The 23,566-nt window shown below is 36.0% G+C and overlaps 1 protein-coding gene across 1 annotated transcript; it reads left to right on the top strand.

The window, feature by feature from the left end:
• Positions 1-279: 279 nt before the first annotated feature.
• LOC121426634 (MOB-like protein phocein) lies at positions 280-22,514 on the top strand. Its single transcript, XM_041622997.1, has 7 exons — positions 280-389; positions 3,008-3,070; positions 15,690-15,833; positions 17,655-17,741; positions 18,694-18,773; positions 20,670-20,781; positions 22,007-22,514. Exons 1-7 carry the CDS (start codon positions 288-290, stop codon positions 22,127-22,129), a joined length of 711 nt encoding a protein of 236 aa, XP_041478931.1. The 5' UTR covers positions 280-287; the 3' UTR covers positions 22,130-22,514.
• Positions 22,515-23,566: the final 1,052 nt, after the last annotated feature.

The raw sequence follows: 23,566 nt of genomic DNA, 5'->3' as shown, positions 1-23,566 counted from the left end.
GAAAAAATATTTGTAGTCCTATATTGAGCTATATGGCGAGCTGCTTATGTACAACGGAAGCGTTTGTGCATTTCACAGTTAAAAAAGCATGGTGAGGTTCACACTTAATTCACATGGATTTTGTGGAAATTTGTCCTCTGAAAAAAATGTAGACATTTTCTTTGGGACAACAACGCCCCTGCCACCCCCTTTAATTCCCCTGCGATGCACGGCCAACTGCGTCGTCAACGTCCTCAACCTATGGTGTTGAAAGCAATTCCAGCACACTCTTCTCTCCGATATCGATCATGATCAATCCCTTTTTTCTTATTTTCTATTTTGAAGATACCGTAATGGCGGAGGGAGAAGTCGGAATTTTGCGAAGAGTTCGGGCAGGGGCGAGGGCTGAGGTATCAGTTTGATGTTATTATGTCATTGTTTTGTTCAAGATTTGACAGATTATTTGTGAATGATTATAGTTATGTGGAACTGAAATTGCAGTGACTTCTATGTGGTCAAAAAATGAGTTCTCTCTGGCTCTCTGGTGCTTTGGACAGGCCCTTGGCTTGCGCCATCGCCAGTCCACTGACGGGCGGGGCGCGGCGAGTCGCGTCGCAGGCCCGAGTACGGTATCCGTGGCCGTGTCTAGCCTGGGGCGTTTTGGGGAGTGAAAGTTATATACTGTACGTAGTCACTCCCCACTAACGCCTGGGTTTCCTCCCTATACTTCCCCACATACGGGTACAAAACCAGAAACTTTCACCCCCGAGAATTCTACTTTCCCTCTAAAAGATCTAGCCCTAAAACATGTACATGGGGTCCAACTTCATTTCCAACATTTCAGCGATATTGATTTCATTTTTAAAGAAGAATTCATTAAAAAAACGAGAGATTTGTTTTGAAAAGATGGAAAGAGCTTACTTCCGTGTTTACGTCGCCATCTTGATTTCTTTGTCTTCCGCTTGGCGACAGCACGCAAATCGCGCGATTTGCGTGCTGTCGCCAAGCGGAAGACAACTTCAATTGAAATAACTTTTAATAAGAAAGAAGGGTCTGTGAAAGAGAGACTACACATTATTATGACGGAAATCGCTGTGTCATGTGCATCGGCAAAAATTTGACAATTTGTGATATCGCGATATCAAAGTGTCCACTCGCTTCAGGTTGGTGATCTTCAGTGTGAACATTTTTCAGCGTAGATTTCAAGATATCACAAAGTTCAATTTGAATTAATGTAACTGTACCAGATCTAGGCCCTATACCAAAAGCTTCAGTCTCTGTATTTTGGTTGTTCCGCTGAACTGCGTTGGCCCACTCACCAATACATAGACTGAGGAGCTTGGAGGCCCGTAAGTACAGACAACGTATTTTAGCAGTAACGTTAGATCTAACAGCGGAAACCCGATTTTCCGATCGTTTTTTAGTACATAAAATGTCACATTAGGAAAAATAAATCACATCCATATTTACGAAAAAATGTTTAAAATTCAGAAATATCGTACCTTAGAGTCTTGGACCGCAGTTACCGCTTATTCCTTCGAAATGATGATCGAAACATCGTCATCTTCGATCCTTTCGTTGGTCAATGTAAGTTGTCATCTTGGATGACGTCATCATCCTAACACTAACAGACGTATTTACCAGTCCCTACCTATCGCGATTTGTGCCGCTGCTTTGCTCTTATACATGTTGATGTGCGTGCGTTCGGAACTTGTCGCTCGCATTGATTGGGCAAGATATCAAAAATTTAATCGGAAAGCCTTGATGAAAGCACAACTCGTTGATGGCTGCCATATTTTCCTCTCAGGCAGAAAATTAAAAAATAAGGAATAACCTGGGGAATAAATCATAGGTAACCTATATTTTCGATATTTTATCGATTTTACATAATATCAATAGAAAGATTAGAGTCTAACGAAAATAATGGGCCTTCGTTCAAGATGATTACACATGCAGGCTTTCACTAACACACTACGTCGGTGATTGGGGATTATAGTAAAATGTCAGAAATTGTTGAATAAATCCCCAGAAACGACGGTTATTCCTGTCTATACCAGATCTAGATCCTCGATGATATAATGACAATTAAGCCTGGTTTTACAGACTTTCTCGTGAAATCAGTGTTTACTGCAACTACTTTCATATATCTTTTAAAAAAAATACTTGCGTTGACCAATAAAAATCATGAATTGTAAAATACTTGCATCGGTCGACAAATATCATGAAATCACTGTGAGAAATGTCAACGCGCAATCTTATTGATCAATACGCAGTAGTGCATGTCCTCTTAGCATAGCATGATCAGACCAATGCAGCCATGTCTTTTATACCGCGTGCAACTAGTTATTTAAGTGTGACTTTAAGTCAATTCTAAATCTTTGTGAAACACCCTCCTGGAGAAAACTTTCTCTCATAGATTTTGTACTTGTGACTCAGGCTGAGGCCATGACCTGCACAATGTGGCCTTAACTACACCCCTGTTATGGCGTGCGCCTGTAATCCAAGCTATGTGGGGAAGTTACAAATTGATGCAGAGGTTTGAGGTTCGAGCCCTGGTCACATCTTTCGGATGGTGATGTTAAAGGTCGGTCCCTGAGAAAATAATCATCAATCTCATTGATTCACGTCTGACAAAACTCAAATACACACACACTCATAACCTACAGTAAAGCTTAGCAAATTGACCAATTAGTTGAATGGCAAGATTGATTGCACATTACTATCAATGTTATCAGTAGTGAAAAAAAGCCCTATTGTCAGTGCTTAGTAAGTTTTGAGTCACTGCTTTGCATTTAAAACATCCTACGGAACACTACTCCCATGTTTGTAGGCACAGACCCTGCTTGAAATGGGTCTTGTGATTAAGGAGAGAATGCTTATTCTAGCTAGGCCCTTTATGTTGTATATTCAGACCGCATGTACTTTCCATGAGTGAAAGGGTTTGCATAGCAACCCCCCCCCCCCCCGAAATAATTGCAAATAAAAAGCAGTTTATTATTATATTTTGAATCTCTCTTTTTTTTTACAGGATTTCTTTTCATGGGAGGAGCAAGCCTTTGATGAGATGGATAGCACACTAGCTGTTCAACAGGTAAAACAAAAAAGTTTCAAATTTACAAAATGATTTTTTTTTTCTATTCTGGAATTTCTTAGAATCTGTACAGTAAAGAGCTTTACCATAATTTACATGAAAGATTTTGAGTTTATTCAACTTTTAGCTTATCCGGCCTGAAGGGCCAGATGAGCTTATGCCATGGCGTCAGTCGTCCATCCACAAGTTCAAAATGCTTCTTCGTCATTTCAAGTCCGATTTCAATTCTGTTTGCTTTATATGATAGCTCTCGGTGGGGGATTGAAAACTTTTACACAGAACTTTGAAACCGTTAAACATGCTAATTAATGCGCATTATTCCAAATTCACAAAAACGCTTCTTTATTTGTTGACCAATTTTGTTTTTGTTTTGCTTCCATCTGGTAGAGCTTCATGAGGTTCACCAAACTTCTACACCGAATTTTGAAAATTTGACTAGAAAAATATTTTTTTCTAATTTATGTGTATTTTTCAAAATTCACATGAAATGCTTCTTTATTTGTTGACTGATTCTGATTTTTTTCTTGGATCTGGTAGAGCTTCATGAGGTCCACCAAAATTGTACACAGAATTTTGAAATTTTGAGTAAAAAAAATTCATGTGAAATTTATTCATAATAACAAATGTTTCTCTTTTTTGTTGACTTTTTTTATCAATCTTGTAGATCTACACAAGGGTCACCATTCACCAAACTTCCACACCAAATTTTGACTAGAAAATAATGCTAGTTTATGCAAAATTTATTCATAAATCACAAAAACTGTTTTTTAACCTTCATTTGTTGATCAATTTCAATTTTGTTTGCTTTTTATGATAGCTCTAGGTGGGGGTACAAAATTTCTAACAGAATTTTGAAACTTATTAAATATGCTAATTTATGTATATTTTGAAAAACTCACCAAATTTGCTTCTTATTTTTTATTTGTCGACCAATTTTGATATTTTTTGTTCCATCTGAAAGCTACGTGAGGTTCACCACTTGAGGTTCTACACAGAATTCAGAAATCTTGACTAGAAAATAATATATATTAAATTTATTTATGAATCACAAAAAAGATGCTTCTTCTCTGTCTTTTTTATCATTTCGATCCTGTCTCCTCAGTTTATGTCACCAATATAATTCACTACAGGATCAACTGGGCTGAAATCAAAAAATGTTAAATTTCTTTGTGAGATGCCGGATGAACTCCATCCACATCATTGATGTGCTAGTTGTTTCACTTGCAAGCTGCTCTCTCTTACTGTGTAGTTCACTAATGCTTACATGTACAGTCACATTTGTTCTATGGCGGCCGTACGGCGAGTCCAAAACAGCCGTTATATTAATTTTTATTAAAATCATCTACATGTATATAGAGCTGACTTAGGTCTATAAACTTTTACAGTATGATTTTTATCTGTACAGTGTACAACAGTTTAGTACAGCTGAAATCAAATGATAGGATTACATTCATGCATTAAATGCAGAATACAGTGCGTCCCAGAATAAACGAAACCGAGATTTAGCAATCATTTATCATAACTTTATCATAAATAGAACAGACAAATGACCTATCAATTTAAAGCTTAGAATCTCCTCTTTCATCTCATATTACTTAGATTATTTCTCATTCACGCATGAGTGAGCAAATACAATTTGAAGAAAGGATACCAAAAACTCATTTGGCGGGGGGTATCTGGGTTTCAAAAAGGAAATCACATTTTTGAAAAGTTCAATTTCTCCTCTTTAATTTGGTACCTAAATTACAGAAAATGGTCAAGAAATAAAAAAGTTCTGGTCATTTGAAATAAGGCTTGTATTTCCATAATTTCATGAGATAAACGTGTTTTCACCGGTTTCCCACAGAAGCTTTCGCATGGTGAACAAAAGATTTAATGCATCATCAACAAAACAGTGTCGATTGAGTTTGAAAGCCAGCCTGGAGAACCTCTTCATTTTATGAAATTATTGAAATTCAAGCCTTATTTCAAATGACCAGAACTTTTTTATTTCTTGACCATTTTCTGTAATTTAGGTATCAAATTAAAGAGGAGAAATTGAACTTTTCAAAAATGTGATTTTCTTTTTGAAACCCAGATACCCCCCGCCAAATGAGTTTTTGATATCCTTTCTTCAAATTGTATTTGCTCACTCATGCGTGAATGAGAAATAATCTAAGTAATATCAGATGAAAGAGGAGATTCTAAGCTTTAAATTGATAGGTCATTTGTCTATTTTATTTATGATTAAGTTATGATAAATGATCGCTAAATCTCGGTTTCGTTTTTTCTGGGACGCACTGTATATGAAAGTGGGTGATTTCTTATAGAAAAGTCCACCCCAACAAAATGTTATAGATTAAAAGGGAAAAATCAAACAAGTTTACAATAAGAAAGTTAAGAAAATTTGCTATTTTTTCCAAAACACCTGTGCACAGCACAGTGATATGCATATGAGATATTCTGTGATGTCACACATTTTTTCCTGTATTTCATTGTATGAATTACATAGCATTTCATTTTTTTCACATTTGAATTACGGAGACTCTGTCAAATTTAAAAAGGTGTTGTATTTCATATAATTACAAAGAAAAAAATAGTGATTGGGTGACATCATGAGTTCCCTCGTTTGCATACTTGCATTAAGGAAATCAAGCAAAACTTTTGATTGTAATACATGTACATGTATCTTTCTCATTTTATATCTGATTCTAATGAAGATCTATTGTTAAACTTATTGGGGCAGACTACCCCTTTAAAGTAGGAGTGGGCTATACATGGGTCAAAAATACTTTTTTAGGAATTTCAATATGAGAACAGTTTTTTTCTATTCCTTGTAATGTATCTCAACATAAAATGACAATATTTGTTGTCTCGGGTCCGAGAAAAAAGTGTGCCTGGCCAAAATCCAAAATAGCCGCCAAAACCCCCCAAAATCACAGTTTTGGCCACAACTTTTTTATTTGGTGGTCTTTTTCTTCGGTTTTGGTGTCTATTCCTATGTGTTTGGGGGCAGGCAATTTGTTTTTCCTATAATTAGTACTTTTAAACCATTATTTGTAGAGTTAAAAGGTAATTATACCTAAATTTTCCAATTTTTATAGCCTTTTTTCAGCCAAAAAGTAGGTTTTATCGTCCTGGGGTTCTTGGATATTAGATGGTACGAGGTCACAATAGCAAGCAGCTTCGTAGTGCTATATTGCTTTTATTCCTCTGCTATGGGTTTTGCGCATATTTGTGAAATATATCTTATTACAATAGAAAAATTTTAATTTTCCATACGGGCTATACAGTATACAATGTACATACTGTTACTGTACATACTGCGCTGCATAAATGCATTGGCCACCATGACAAGGCCTGTATAAACTATAGTGTTATACATAGAAATGAGCTGTTAGGTTTAGAATTAGATGCCCAGAAATTGAAGATATGTTTTGTCTCAGACACTGAGGACATGTTTTGTCAATGCTACTAATTCAGGGGGACTCGAGGAGAAAGGTAATTAACCCCACATCATGGCATTTACACTGTAGCTTATTATGGGCCCTGTTGCGTAAAATTTACCATTATGTTGACTTAACTTAATGGTAATTTGCATGGAATCCTTGGTTCTGATTGACTGTTGATCAACGTTACCATGATAGTTACCTGACCCCACAAACATAGGACAGTTACTTAGACACCACAACCAGGTAAAAAAAACATCCAAATGAAGAAGATATGGCTACATGTAGATATGTGGTGTATATGATATGTGATATTTTCATGTGCAATTTACGTTACTGGTTTAATCATGTACATCAGCTGACAAGCAATCAAATTCAAAATTCACAATCTAATTTTAAACCTTAGGAGCTTATTTCTATCACACTATACAGGGCCTGTCATATGTCATGGTGGTCAATGCATGGATATATGCAGTGTAGTACTAGTATGTACAGTAACAGTACATTGTATACTGTATAGCCCGTATGGAAAATTAACATTTTTTTATTTAATAAGATATATTATATTCACAAATATCCGCAAAACCCATAGTAGAGGAATAAAAGCAATATAGCTCTACGAAGCTGCTTGCTATTGTGACCTCGTACCATCTAATATCCAAGAACCCCAGGACGATAAAACCTACTTTTTGGCTGAAAAAAGGCTATAAAAATTGGAAAATTTAGGTATAATTACCTTTTAACTCTACAAATAATGGTTTAAAAGTACTAATTATAGGAAAAACAAATTGCCTGCCCCCAAACACATATGAATAGACACCAAAACCAAAGAAAAAGACCACCAAATAAAGAAGTTGTGGCCAAAACTGTGATTTTGGGGGGTTTGGGCGGCCATTTTGGATTTTGGCCCGGCACACTTTTTTCTCGGACCCGAGACAAAAAATATTGTCATTTCATGTTGAGATAAGGTAAAAGGAACACAAAAAAACTGTTCCCACAGTAAAACCAAAAATCACCCATTTATAGCCCACTCCTATTTAAAGGGATGGTCCGGGCTGAAAATATATCTTAATACATAGAGTAGAATTCACTGAGCAAAATGCCGAAAATTTCATCAAAATCGGATAAATAATAAAGTTGTTGAAGTTTAAAGTTTAGCAATATTTTGTGAAAACAGGCGTCGTGAATATTCATTAGGTGGGCTGATGATGTCGCATCTCCACTTTTCATTTTCTTATGTTATTACATAAAATCATAATTTTCTCATTATTTCATACTTGTGTGAATAATATGTCTCCCTTATAATGAAATAAGTATCAGCATTAATATGTAATGCACTAAATTAGTTGTCAGTCCAATTTTTCTAGTTTTGGGAGGAAAAAATGTGAATAAACCTAATTTCATATATAGTAAAATGCAAAAGAACAAGTGGGGATGTGACATCATTGGCCTACCTAATGAGTATTCATGACGACTGTTTTCACAAAATATTGCCAAACTTTAAAATTCAATAACTTTGTTATCCGATTTTGATGATTTTTTTTTTACATTTTCTCAGTGAATTCTACTCTATTTATTAAGCCATAAATAGTTTCAACCCAGACCATCCCTTTAAAGAGAATTTATGACACACAGAATATGGGGAGTAGTCTGCGAGTGATTAAAAACATCCTATCATGAATCTCCATCAGGCCCAGACTGCTGGGGTAGATAACAGTGCAGGGCAGATCATTACAATACAATGGATCAAGTCATGAATGTCAAAGGTCATGACCCGCTAGTTTCAGACCTGATGAACTTTTATCTTTCACAGCGTTGATAGTTGAAAATTACCCTGTATTGTGTGAAAGGAAGTATGAGCCCATAAATGAGAACTTAAAAAAGAAAGGTATTACAAAGAATGAATGAATGGATGGATGGGTGGGTGGATGGATGGTGGATGGATGGATGAAAAATGAGGGGAATGAACGAACAAAAATATATGTAAAACTAGAAAATATCATTGAAGTAATGAAGTTCAAGCTTAATAACTATTTTTACATGTACCTTTGATGGGATTGAGTGCAGTAGCCCTGGGGGGGCCACTTCCATTCACGAGTGGATACCATGCGCGACCATGGGGTCTAGAAAAACACCCTAAACACGTAATTTCCATATTCTGAAAATGCACCCCTGTGAAAATGCACCCCTGTGGCGTGTGAAACCCTACCCTTAACAAGTATTGGAAACAAAACGATACTCTTTGCAAATATTCCCTGAAATGAACCCCTAAACAAGTACAGGAATGTTTTATTGTTACGGGTCCTTTGGTCGTCGGCTTTACCTTATTTGGTTTAGTACGACCCCACCTTCTACACTTCGCGCAAATGGCGGACTCTAAACACGAAGTGTTGGGGCAAAAAGGACATCCTTTATAAAGCATTTTAATTTTGTTTTATCATCCCCGCAAATTCGACCCTAAACACGTAATTTTCCTAGTGAAATAGATACCCTTTTTTCATCATTTTTGTGTTTTTGACACCCTTATCACGTTACATACGTAACGTGCCCTATCGTGAAAAAGACATCCTTTTTACGTGTTTTTTTGGTTGCGCATGGTATCCACTCGTCAATGTAAGTAGCCCCCCGGGGCAGTAGCAGTACATTGGTTATAATTGTATGATCAAGGCTTTGACAGGTCAGTTTCCTTTCCGACTTCCTACATGTACATCCGCGACATAATCTTTTCATTTCTTTTACATTTCTACAACTTTTTTGTTGCAAGCTTATATTGTGATTTAAAATTCTTTTACTCTTTATGTTGTATCATATTATCCTTGTACATGTACAAGTGTTTATTAAAGGACAAGTCCACCCCAACAAAAAATTGACTTGAATGAAAAGAGAAAAATTCAACAAGCATAACACTGAAAATTTCATCAAAATCGGATGCAAAATAAGAAAGTTATGGCTTTTTAAAGTTTTGCTTCATTTCACAAAACAGTTATATGCACATCTCGGTCTGTATGCAAATGAGAAACTGATGACATCACTCACCCACTATTGCTTTTGTATTTTATTATTTGAAATATGAAATATTTTCTTGTCATTGTCATGTGAAATGAAGTTTCATTCCTCCCTGAACACTTGGAATTCCATTATTTTAACATTTTGTGCTTCAGGCAAGGAGGTTCTAGTCGTCAAATTCGTAAAAATTGAAATATTTTTTTAATTCAAACTAAAGCAAAAGAAATAGTGAGTGAGTGACATCATCGACTCTCTCATTTGGATGTAACTGGCTAGTTCATATAACTATTTTGTTAAAAAAGAGCAATACTTTGAAATGTCATAACTTATTTATTTTACATCTGATTGTGATGAAATTTTCAGCATTGTGCCTGTCTGATTTTTCTCTATTGATTCAAATCAACATTTATCTGAGGTGGTCTTGACCTTAAAAGGATGTCAAATACATGAATTGAATATATCCCGCACAGTACCTGGCTCTGGTAGAATTAGACATGCATGGTTCCCGTTCTTACATTCAATCTCTGCCAACTGGGTACCCATTCTCCTCACCTGTGTAGAGAGTGGCAAATAGAGATTTACTTTTACCAGCTCGCCAAAAGACCTGCATGTAGCACTGCAGTGAAATTCATACTCTGACCACAGTCGTGTTCAAAGTTTGACGACAATATATGTACACAACATGAATTCATGAGTATGGTATGGACCTAATCAAAGAACAATGATTTATCATTACTGATATTTAAGTTTTAGTCAAAGAGCAAACAAGATGGTTCAATAAATGTTTGATTGCTCATTAGAGGCAAAAATGTTCTCGAGAACAGCATACATTTATGCCAACTTCATAAAGTAGGAACATTCATATTTTGAGGAAAAGAAAATTGTTATTTTATTGTTTTTTTAACCCATATGTTCATATTTCCGTGAAAATGTTCCTGTAGCATTAAATAGGATTTAATAGGAAACTTTAAAATGTTCTTAGTTTTTGAAATTTCTAAGTGATTTGTTCCGATTTATTTGCTGTCAAGTCTGGCAGTTATGGAACAGAAGTTTCAGTCTGTCTTGCCGAAAATAGGCAATTTATTGATAATGAGGACTTTTTTTGGGGGGGGGGGGGTGATTGAGGAGGGGCATCATACCTCAGGAATTAAATAGGTCAGGTTCATTTAACTTCTTATGTAGGTCAAGGTTCCTTCATAAAACTTTAATAGGAAAAAAAAGGTTCCTTTACCCTCTAAACAATACAAGAAGGATTGTGTTGCATCTGAATAGCTTCATTATTATGATAACCTTTGCATTTTACGGCATGTGCTTCCAATTAAAGTTTGACAGGCAAATCAATATTCTTTCAAAGATTTAAGGTTTCCTTCTTTCGCAGCAATCGTCCTCGATGGAAACATTTTGGAGCTGACAGATCACCCTCGAGGTGCGGACATGACAAGCTCTTCATCATGTTGTTTTCCGTCTCCATTTCAAATTGGCAACCCCTTCCTCCTGGGGGCAGTTTAGGACCCAATGATGCACAGCTGATCCGAAACCTGAGATTGTAATCTATTCCGTTTCTCATGCCCCTGTTTCCGGTCTCCCATCCCATCCCGTAATTAATGAGCCGGGGATCGAGAAGACAAAGATTATTTTCTTTTCGTATATATTGCATTTCCTTCATTTTGCATGATTTATAAATGATAGGCATGGCAATCATATATAGTCTTTTGACATTCTTTAGGTTTGGGCAACAGATAAATATATTTAAGGCCCATATTCTAAATTCCGGTTTAACTTTAATGGGCCTTGGTCTAAACTGTGTGCTAAAATTATGGGAAGACAAAAATTTATGTAAAAAGAAAATATAAATGTATGTTTTGTGTCTACTGTGCTCTTTCATTTTGCTAAACTGGCAAAGGAAACTAATTCATTCATTATAATGAGACAGTTATGAATGATCTGTAGAGTAACTGATGAGCTGATAAATTACTGTTAGAGATTTGCGTCACAATAGACCTGGGGACCGTTTCATAAAGCTGTTCGTAAGTTAAGAGCGACTTTAAGAAAGACTGGTGATCCTATCTTACGCGCTAAACCATCGCTAATGTATATACCATGTACCACAAGAAAGGATCACCAGTCGTTCTTAAAGTCGCTCTTAACTTACGAACAGCTTTATGAAGCACCCGCCAGTTCAGTATTACCTCATGATAGGCAGATTTCAAATCGAGATGTATTGTAAGTATGCCTTACATAGCAGGATGCAGGTGTTTCATAAAGCTGTTCGTAAGTTAAGAACGACTTTAAGAACGACTGGTGATCCTTTCTTTTGGTAAATGGTATACACCATAGGCGATGGTTTAGCGCGTAATAAAGGATCACCAGTCGTTCTTAAAGTCACTCTTAACTTACGAACAGCTTTATGAAACGGCCCCCCGGATGCAGAAATTGTATAGACCAGGGGCCTGTTGCATAAAACTTTTTACCTGAGAAAACTCGGGTTGTTTTTACCGGAGTTATTGCCCTGTGTTAAAGTCAATGGCAGAAATCAGACTAACCTTAGTTTTCAGTTTTTACCAGAGTTTTCTCAGGTAAAAAGTTTTATGCAACAGGCCCCAGGTGACTAGAATAGCACATCAAAGAACACTCTATGAAATTACATGTCTTTGTTGCTTTACTTAGAATGCATTAACAAGTTGCTGTAACAAAGTGCTTGACCAACTGTGAATTACCAGTCCCTAGTGGATGCATTGACATTGTTTTTATATGAATAATCAAGACATCAAAGTTGGTGCTTATCTAATTAGATATTAAAGCACCATGTCACTTAGTCTGAAGGACCTTGTTCTGATCATGCGCAGAATGGAACTCTAATATGGCTTATTGACTATCATATCTTTTTTCACTGGCTTTTGTTTTAAAGGTCAAGTCCACCCCACAAAAATGTTGATCTGAATAAAAAAGAAAAATCAAACTAGCAAAATGCTGAAATTTCATCAAAAACAGGTGTAAAATAAGAAAGTTATGACATTTTAAAGTTTTGCTTTATTATTTTTCACAAAACAGTGATATGCACAACTGAAATGAGGCAGTCAATGATGTCCCTCACACACTATTTCTTTTGTTTTTTATTGTTTGAATTATACAATATTTCATTTTTTTATAGATTTGAGAATAAGGACCAACTTGACTGAATCATATAGTATTTATCAACGCTCATTCCACATATTCAGGGAGAATTTAATCGTTGTTTCACTTGACAATGAGGAGAAAAATAGGATATTCCCTATTTTATATAATAAAATACAAAGAAATAGTGAGTGGATGACGTCATCAGTCTCCTCATTTGCATACCCACCCGGATGTGCATATAACTGTTTTGTGAAATGAAGCAAAACTTTAAAATGTCATAACTTTCTTATTCTACTTCCGATTTTGATGAAATTTTCAGTGTTATGCTTGTTGGATTTTTTTCTTTTTCTTCTGATCAACTTTTTGTTTGGGTGGACTTTTCCTTTAAGCTATTGCAGATCATTGCATATGATTGGCGGAGAGCAAGTAAGTCGGTGAAAATAAAAAATTTTCATGAAAAAGCTCCTGAGATCATGAAGAGAGAGAAAATAAACGATATGTGTTCGGCTTGATCCCAAAGATTTATGATGTAGACGATTTCATGTTAGATTTCTCTATCAAAGCGGGTAATAAAATCTGTATAAAAAATGTCAACAACATAAATTGTGAATGTTATTGTTAACAAAATCATGTCATGAATGGTATGAATGTGATGATCATGGGTGCTCATGTCATGTGTGCTAGGTATGATCAGGGAAACTGTCATCTGTATTGTCTCAGCCAATATCATGTCAGAGGAAGAAGAAAAAAAATCATGACAAGATTGAGATGTTACGAAGATTGAAACAATGCAGATTACTGAGTCAGTGAACCAAGTTTGGAATCTTGACTTCAGTTTTATTGACACATTGATCGTTATTTGATGGAGAATCAGCTGTTCATGTCTCTGAAGGGAATTTGGGTTCTTGATACAAATGCATGGTAAGCCAATGTGCCACAAAAACAGTGAAGTTTGATGTAAAAAAACTTGTTTATCTTATACTCCTTTCATGAACCCAATTATGCGGCTAATAGCAGAATAATTTGGTTGTAAAATCGGAGGACCAGAGTTATCCGCATTATTTTGATGCTGCAATTATCAGCATAATAGCGGCATCGGGACCAGATTTTGACTTTATGAACGCATTTCCAAATAATGCAGATAATTGCCATGGTGCGGTCACAAGGTCACCCTTTTCCAACACAACCGCATCGGAGGGGGCGTGTGCAGTTGTCATGACGATTATCCGCCCTTTTTCAGGACGGGCGCTCGTAAAAATAGTGCGGGTTATTTTCGGAGTTTGTGAACGCAATTTTTATTGAATTATCTGCATTACTCTTAGGCGGCTAATTGGAGGATGGGTTTATGAAAGGGGTATTACATGTAGACTTTAAAAAGGTACAGTTTTTAGCTCATCTGGCCTGAAGGGGCAGATGAGCTTATGCCGTGGCGTCTGTCGTCTATCGTCCGCCGTCCGTCTTCTGTCCACAATTTCAAAATGCTTCTTCTTCATCATTTTAAGTTCGATTCCAATTCTGTTTGCTTCATAGCACTAGGTGGGGGATTAAAAACTTCTACACAGAATTTTGAAACTCATTAAATATGCTAATTTATGTGCATTTTTCAAAATTCACAAAAAAAACGTTTTTCCTTTATTTGTTGACCAATTTTGATTAATTTTTTTTTATCCTAGACTAGAGCTACATGAGGGTTACCAAGCTTCCATACAGAATTTTGAAATTTTGACTAGAAAACTATTTATGCTAATACATATACATGTATGCAAAATTTTGACTTGATAAACATTTGCCCCAAAATGTTGTTTTTGTATGACAGACTGATTTCAGAAACATTGGCTTTCCATATTTGACCCTTCAGAAGAACAGCCATTTTGCTAAAGAGATCAATCCAGAACATGGAGAATGAATAAATAAAATAACTAAATCAATTTGCAAGTTACATTCAGTTTACTTTATTCAGTGAAAGTCATATTGGCACAGAAACTTGTTGAGCTGCACATTACATGTTCATATATGCAGTGTGTGCTACATGTACAAGTGTATGTGGGATACTGAAGTGATAGTTGATGCCCACAGTCTGTCATTAGAAGTCCTCTCTGCAAAATAAAGGAAAATTCATTTTTAATACATTAAGGGAATTGTTGAACTCCTAGTTAGCCACACCTACATGTAGTTGCTATTAAAACACTGTCACAAAGTTTAAATTCATTACCAAACGGCAAACCAGACCTATCCAGTCCTTTAATTGTTTTGAACAGGTGACGCTCATAGATGCTTTTAATGAAATTTGTACATGTATGTCCTTTGCCTGTAGGGCAAAGTTTATTCATCAAGAGATTCAACACTGCTATCCTTTAAAAATACAAAAAAAGTACAATTTGATCAAATTTAGGTTAGTATGTCATTGATCTTGCTCTTCCCTTTGGCCCTCATGTGTCCCTCTGTGTATAGCAATATTCACTTCAGCTGTTCGATGCAATTGTTTTCCCATTCCCCCTTGCTCCATTTAAAAAATCAGAGATTATTTCATTGTTTGTGATCTATAGGATATTAGCTCTTATAATAGCAATTGGGAATAATAGCACCCTAGACAGACAAAGGGAAAAAGATTATGTTCTGTGGTATTTATATCTTTTTTCTATTTTTGATAGATATACATCAAACACTATCATTTTATTCTTGATTCAATGACCGACTCTTTGTCGTACTGAACATTTATCTAGTGCATGGTAGTCTGAAGATTTTTTGTCGGGTTTCTAGGAGAATACTACTACTACTACTATCCTCATTCGTGCCCTGTGGCACATAAGGCCTCCACGCTTTCTTTCTAGGAGAATAGAGCATACAAATTACTCTTCTTTCTACCTTGTTTTTCATTTTCTCTCCTAAAAAGAAAAGCCATACAGAGAATGGCCCTTGCCCTACCACCCACCCCCCCCCCCCCCCCCCCCCAGCAGTGCTGCCCCTTCTGGCATTTTTACAAGACTATTGTAATAGTGAAATGCAAGTGAAACAAATCCATTTCTGATAATCATATCTTTGTCTTCCTCTTCTCTCATTGTTGACAGTTCATTCAGCAGAGCATCCGGAAGGATATCAGCAACATCGATGGCATCCTACAGCCTCCAGAGGGCCAGGATGAGGGTGTCTGGAAGTACGAACATCTCAGGCAGTTCTGTCTGGAACTCAACGGACTAGCTGTCAAGTTACAGGTAGGTTTCAGTCGTTGAATCTCAACATGAGAGATTGTTTGGTAAAGTTAGTATGAACATGTCAAGCAGTTCGGTGTGGAGCTCAACGGACTAACTGTCAAGTTACAGGTAGGTTTCAGTAGTTGATTCTCAACCCAGGTAAAGCTAGTATGAACATCTCAGGTAGTTCTGTCTGTAGCTCAACGGACTAGCTGTCAAGTTACAGGTAGGTTTCAGTAGTTGATTCTCAACCCAGGTAAAGCTAGTATGAACATCTCAGGCAATTCTGTCCAGAGCTCAACGGACTAGCTGTCAAGTTACAGGTAGGTTTCAGTAGTTGATTCTCAACCCAGGTAAAGCTAGTATGAACATCTCAGGCAATTCTGTCCAGAGCTCAACGGACTAGCTGTCAAGTTACAGGTAGGTTTCAGTAGTTGATTCTCAACCCAGGTAAAGCTAGTATGAACATCTCAGGCAATTCTGTCCAGAGCTCAACGGACTAGCTGTCAAGTTACAGGTAGGTTTCAGTAGTTGATTCTCAACCCAGGTAAAGTTAGTATGAACATCTGAAGCAGTTCTGTCTGTAGCTCAACGGACTAGCTGTCAAGTTACAGGTAGGTTTCAGTCGTTGACTCCCAACCCGGGAGATTGTTTGGTAAAGCTAGTATGAACATCTCAGGCTGTTCTGTCTGGAGCTCATTGCGCTGGCTGTCAAGTTACAGGTAGGGATCAATCCATAATTAACACTCCCAACTCATCATAAAGCTTGTATGGACAATTCCTTTGTGAGATTTCTTCTGTTGAGGATGACCTTTGAGGACAATTTTGGAAGATTTCGACCCATGTAATAGCTCTGTCATCCCATCTTAATTATTATCTGTGGCCCATAACACAAATCTTAGCAATGATCGTAGAACATTTTTCTAAGAATAATTGCATTGACAATATTGTACAATCAATCATTTAATGAAGCATACGATTAATCACCAACCTTTTTGTCACTGAACCCAGATGTCTAATTATCTGACAGCAAGATAACTTGCAAGGAGACAGTTATTAGTGTACCATCCTGCTTTTGACTCCCTCAAACTTCATAGCGTTAGATTTACATGTAGTTCTCCAATTCAGTCTTTAAATTTTCATTTGAGAATGTTAAATACTGTGTGATTCAAATGAACTTGACAGCCCACAAATTCCAATTTGAAAGGAAAATATGTCATGAGTGCACAATTATATATGGCTGGAAAGAGTGTCTTCTTCAAATTAATTTTATATTATAGACATATCAATGTGGTATGGATAATTTGTAGGTATTCTTTACAATGATGTAAAGTTTGAATTGCGCCAAAGTAAGGCATGACTGCAATGAATGAATCCAGATACCAATGATGTCATATTCCTACATGAGTAGTAAACATATATGCAAATCCATTTTCTATGAAATTAACTTGAGAATTTATACTAAACAGTGCTTATTATTAACAATTATAATGTAAATTATTAAATAGGTGTTTTTGAAATTGATGTTAATTCAACCATTGTAGGATTATGACATCATTGACATCTAAATTCATTTATTGCAGTCATGTTTGACTTTGGTGCAAATCAAAATTTACATCACTGCAAAGAAGACTTCCTGATCGTTCAAGCGTTTACACATACCACACAAATATGGTATCAAAAGAGAACATACTCTCTCAGGCCATATATAATATTTGTGTTCATTACATAATTTTTCCTTAAATTGGGGATTTGTGAGGTGTTAAGTTTTTTTTTTACATATACGGTACAATACTAACCTAACAATTACACGTTTACTATATATTTTCTTCTCAATATCAGCTTGAATGTAACCCAGACACCTGCTCACAGATGACTGCAACAGAACAGTGGATCTTTCTCTGTGCTGCACACAAGACACCAAAAGAGGTGAGACCACAAAATAATTGCTTCGTATCACTGCCACTGAAAATACTCGGGACCCCAGTGCGCATTTGGAGATTTGAAACAAGGCTTCTGATTGGCTGCTTCCAAGTTATCGAATGATATGTGCATCCAACAAAGATTTGGAGTGGCCAATCTATTTTGATTGACTGCGTATCTTTATTTTAAATGGCCTGGATTCCCTACTAGCTTAGAGGAATATATTTGCTCCATGCAACATCAACCCAAAACCTTTGAAGTAGCAAATTATCCATCAAAATGGATTATTTTGTTTGTCTGATGTGAACTGTACAATTAGGCCATTTGATTTGGCTGAAACAATCGTACACTGTCACAGTGCCATGGTGTGACTTCCAATTTATTTGTTAAAGGGGAAGTTCACCCTGACAAAAAGTTTATTGTAAAAATAGCAGAAAAAATAATAAAAAATATTGCCAAAGGTTTGAGAAAAGTCCATCAAAGAATGAAAAAAGTTATTAGAATTTCAATTATTTGATTTGTGATCTCATATGCGAGCAGCTTTCCTACATAGCGAATGGTAAAAAAATCCAATGAAATGTCATTTTCTCAGAAAATTGAAAATGTTTTTTTACTGTACCTTTTGTTTATCAACAGATACATGTAAATCATTTCATACCCGATCATGAAAAGAAAACAGAAAATAAGTCATCAGGAACCATTAAAAATGAAACTCATGCATTTTATATTACGTAACATATGTGACATCTGCTCTTTTATGGTGTCACAAATCCAAAACTTAAAATTCTAATTATTTTCTTAATCTTTAACTGATTTTCCTCAAACCTTCACCAATATTTTTTTTTCTGATATTTTAATAACAAACTTTTTGTCAGGCTGAACTTCCCCTTTAAGAAAACATTTGATTGCAGTTCAGTTACGAATATGTTTTGAAGCTAAACACGATTTGTCTTTTCAGTGTCCAGCAATAGACTACACAAGACACACCTTAGATGGCGCAGCTTGCCTCCTCAATAGCAACAAGTACTTCCCAAGCCGGTAAGTCAATACCACCCTCACCCTTATGTAAGGTGAATGTAGCTAAATTTGTGGTGTGGAGCAACTAGGATACCTATAATAATAATAATGGTATATTTACCGAGGGTAGCCACTTCAGTTCCAAAAACTGTTCTCACAGCAGGCCTTGCCATTATTATTACCCTGGATAGGCTACCTATTCAGGTGCACACAGCTTTTTGAGGAATTACTTCCCGCAGGTACCCATTCACCTCACCTGGGTCGAGTGCAGCCCACTGAAGAGGAATTCCTTGCTGAAGAAAACTACGCCATGGCTGGGATTTGAACCCACGACCCTTTGTTTCATGGTCCTGAAGCTAATCCACTGGGCCACGACACTTGCTATTAAATAAGAATGAAAGTCTTGGAACATATTTAGCTTGTAAGAAATCATCAAAATCAAAGAATGAGATCAACAGAACTTTGGATGAACAATACAAAAGTTATGAAATCACAAATGCTATATGGAGAGCCTCAAGCTGGCAATGGGACCAAGATCGGGGAGATCACACAGCTTTTTCCTTTCTATACTGAAAATGTACACCAAAATATCAATTTTCACTCATTCTTATGATAGTGCGAACTCTTTGTTCATGATATATTTTGTGAGACCTCTATTTCATGTCCACCCATAAACCCACCCCCCTCACCTGATCTATTGATAGACTTGATGAAAGTGGTAAATTAAATGAAATATGTAGAGAAGCAATTGGGGTACCCAAGCCAAGGCTGAAGATAGTAGGATATGAACAGATAAAGAAAACCAGTCCAACAAAACAATGAAGATTTGATCAAAAACGGACAAGGAATAAAGAAGTTATGATATTTTAATGTTTGCGTCATTTTAATGAAACAGTTCTTGCATGACTTCATGAATATTCATTGAGCAAATTGATGATGTCACATCCCCACTTATTCTTTTGTAATGTATTATATGAAATTAGATTATTTATTCATTTATTTTTCTCCAAGAATTAAAAAGAAAATGGATTGACAACAGACTGAGTGCATAAGCATTTCATTATTAGGGAGAAATAAGTCACACATGAATGAAATAATGAAACATACATGATTTCTTTAAATAACATAAGAAAAAGGAAAGTGGGGATGTGACATCAGCCATCTAATGAATATTCATGATGACGTGCATAGAACTGTTTCAAAATAAATAGTTGCTAAACTTCAAAATTCAATAACTTTGTAATTCAGCATTTTGCTCTGTGAATTTACTCTATTTATTTAGATATACCGGTAGTACCCCTTTAAGTGTGACATTACATAAATTGATTGCATTGCCAATTGGAGGATTTCCACACCATTATTGATCTCAACATTCGAATGCTCATAACTCTCTTATCATTTGTTCCTTCTCAATTTTTCATTGATTTACTTCTTGAGTTTTCTTTTTCCCACAAGCTAATTTTGGCTTCATTCTCAATTGATATATATTATTGTTTATAATGTTCATAAGGTATTGTACTTAATAGCTTGTAGTGTGCAAGTAAATGGGAGGCTCAATGTCAAACATTTGTACCATTGCACATGTACCATCCATTATGTACCATTGCACGGTCAGTAACGCGGCAACATGACTATAAGAATTAGGATTTAATGTATTGTGCTTAATACTGCTCTCATAGTACTGCAGTTTTAATGAACATTAATTTACAGATTTGGTGATATATTGTGTTAATAATGATATTTTGCTGGCAACAATCGACTAACATTGGAACCAAATATAGACTTGCATTAATCTAAACCCAGGCATTACTGTGTCGTGACACTTCCCATAGATTCATGAAGTTGAATGTAAATCTTGATATTAATTAACAATTTAATTTGTATTTTCAAATGGTAATTTTCATGATTTTATTTCAGTGTGAGCATCAAGGAATCGTCAGTAGCCAAGCTTGGATCTGTTTGCCGGCGTATCTATAGGATATTCTCACATGCATACTTTCATCATCGTACTCTGTTTGATGATTATGAGGTATGTATGATATTCAAGCATTATTGTACAATAATTTTGATTGCCGTACCTTATACTGAAAACTTTGCAATAATATGAATTTTAGTGGAGTATCGTCTAATAAAGCAATATTGACTGGCATCAGGGCGATACGACATATATCGCACAAAACTAGATTTATATCTATTTATCAATTTAGTGAGGGTGATATATGTCCTTTCGCCCCCAGGCCAGTCAATATTGCTATTATTAACCAAATCAGACATGTAGAGCAAAAATCATTAAAATTAAAATATTTTAAAGTTTAAGAACAAGAATCTAGTTTGTTGAGCAGACTGGGCCTCTGAACTTTACCATTGTGATGTAATTGAAATGACGCTTCCCTGGCCTGGGGATGCAGTATCCAGCGATGTCTCAACTTGATGACTATCATGACGTACAGCACTGCGCTGTTCAAGGACGCGTACAAAAAGCTTAGAATACCCGGATTTTAGCTCTGCTTTATTGCCCGCTACATTTCCACGCATTTTCTCATTGACTTTCCTGAGCGGGCAATAAATTGGGCCCGTGGATAAACAATAGGAATTTTATTGACCGGCCATTTGATCCCAGTCTTAAGTAGGCAACAATGTTTCAAAGTTGCCCTGCTCAGATGTCTGATATGGTTAATAATATCTTTTAAAAGTGAAGTGACATTTTGGGTTTTTTTCCTCTGATTCTTTGCAACAAAAAAAAAAAATCACATTTGAGCATAGTAAGCACCTTATCTTGGTAATGTTTTTATTTTTCTTTATAATTTGAACACTTAATTCACAAATTTAGTGATTCCATATCATCAAGCTATAAACAGAATTTTTTTTCACGGAATAAATATTCAGCCCTTTTCATGGTTGGTAATAATAATATTCATAATTTCCATGTTATTAGCATTAACAATGCATTGAATTGGAGTGAAATGCAATTGAAAAAATATCATTAATTCCTGATGATGTCATCAAGTTGGGATCAATACATCCCACCCTGGGAAATTCATGACCCAATACTTGAGTTCCTCTGTCTCTGCATGGACTAGCAAGTCTGTCAACACTTAGAATAAATTCTTGCTTCCTAAAATAAAATATTTTCTATGCGAACATTTATATTTTAATTGGTGTTTGTGATTTGTATATTGTCAGTTACTTTGTATTTAAATATAGTGAATTAAAATTGAATTATTGTTTTGTTTTGGTTTTCATTTATCTTGTAGAATGAGACGTTTCTGTGCCGACGTTTCTCTACGTTTGTGACGAAATATAATCTGATGCCGAAGGATAATCTCATCGTACCGATATTAGAAGAATCTCAAGGGAGCACGGAAAGTGAAGCATAGTTAATACACATATACCAGGCTTTGATTAAGTATAGCGGGAATTATTTGTCCAAGGTTGGACTGGTATTGCTTTTTTTCCCTGAGCCCCGAGGGAAAAATTTTCCAGTAAAACCAAGGATGAACAATTTCCTCTATACTTTCGAAATTGAGGCCTGGTGTATTTGTTTCATATCCTACATTATTTTAATAAGTTAGAACAACAGATCCTGATAATCTAGTTCTTGTTCACGTAGTTCATCTTTTTTAATCTGAACCAAAATAAAGATAACACGCTCTGACCGACCTACTTCCTGAAGCTAGGTGCTCAGCTGAACGCAGATTTGTGCCCGCGCCTTAGAGATTGTGCGATTTTTGTCAGTGATGGAATAGAGCGCTATTCCATCATTGACGTTATGAAATAGTGATTTTTCTTCAGTGGTTGTTTCATTTTCACCATCATCGCAAAGTAGTGAGAATATGTTTGGTCACATGATGTTATTTAAACCAATCAGTATGCATGATTTAAATTATGTAGGATATAATACACAGTATCCCCCATTCATGTCCATAGGCCATAGGGAGTCTGACCGATGCATTATGGGATTGCCCAGTGAATCTATCACGTTGAAGAATTATATAAGAATCCCCTTCCCCTCAAAATAATGCATCATTATGAAACTGAATGGCCCCACTTCACAAAGGTGGTTTGAAAAGATGGTTCATGGAGTTTTCATCCTGACTGATGCTGAATTCACAAAAGGTGGTTTTGAAACCCTGGTTTAAAATCATGGTTTGAAATCATAGTTTATGCGTACACAGATAGCGAAGCATGGTGCAATGCCAACCTTGTCATTCATTTCTATAGGCCCAAATTTGTAAAGATTTGTATGATTTGAGACCACGGTTTATGCAGATTTCATAGTTTGTTCTTCTCTCCTTCCATTTTGAGTACAGTCCACCTAGTGTTGTATTATTTATTTAGAGGTTTGCCATGGACAGAAAGGTGCAATACACAGGGTGAACACTCTATTCTTTAAAGGTCAAGTCCACCCCAGAAAAATTTTAATTTGAATCAATAGACAAAAATCATACAAGCATAAGACTAAAAGTATCATCAAAATCATGGCTAGGATTCGAACTCACGCCTTTTAAACAGAGGGTCATGAGTTGGAATCCTAGCCATGGCGTGTTTTCCTTCAGCAAGAAATTTATTCACACTGTGCTACACTCGACCTAGGTGAGGCAAATGAGTACCGGCAGGTAGAAATTCCTCAAAAAGCTTTGTGCACCAGAATTGGTAGACTAGCTTAGCCGGGGTGATATAGGAGCGCCTTGAGCACCTAGCAAGGTGGATACGTGCGTTATACAAATCCTATATTATTTTATTTTATTTTATTTTATTTAGTTTCATAATCATGCTTTATTTATAAGGGGGGAAGGGGGTCCTTATCACATTTT

The sequence above is a fragment of the Lytechinus variegatus genome, chromosome 13, assembly GCF_018143015.1.
Source record: "Lytechinus variegatus isolate NC3 chromosome 13, Lvar_3.0, whole genome shotgun sequence".
NCBI lineage: Eukaryota > Metazoa > Echinodermata > Echinoidea > Temnopleuroida > Toxopneustidae > Lytechinus > Lytechinus variegatus.
The sequence above is the reverse complement of the archived record's forward strand: the minus strand, read 5'-3'. Positions and strand labels throughout refer to the sequence as shown.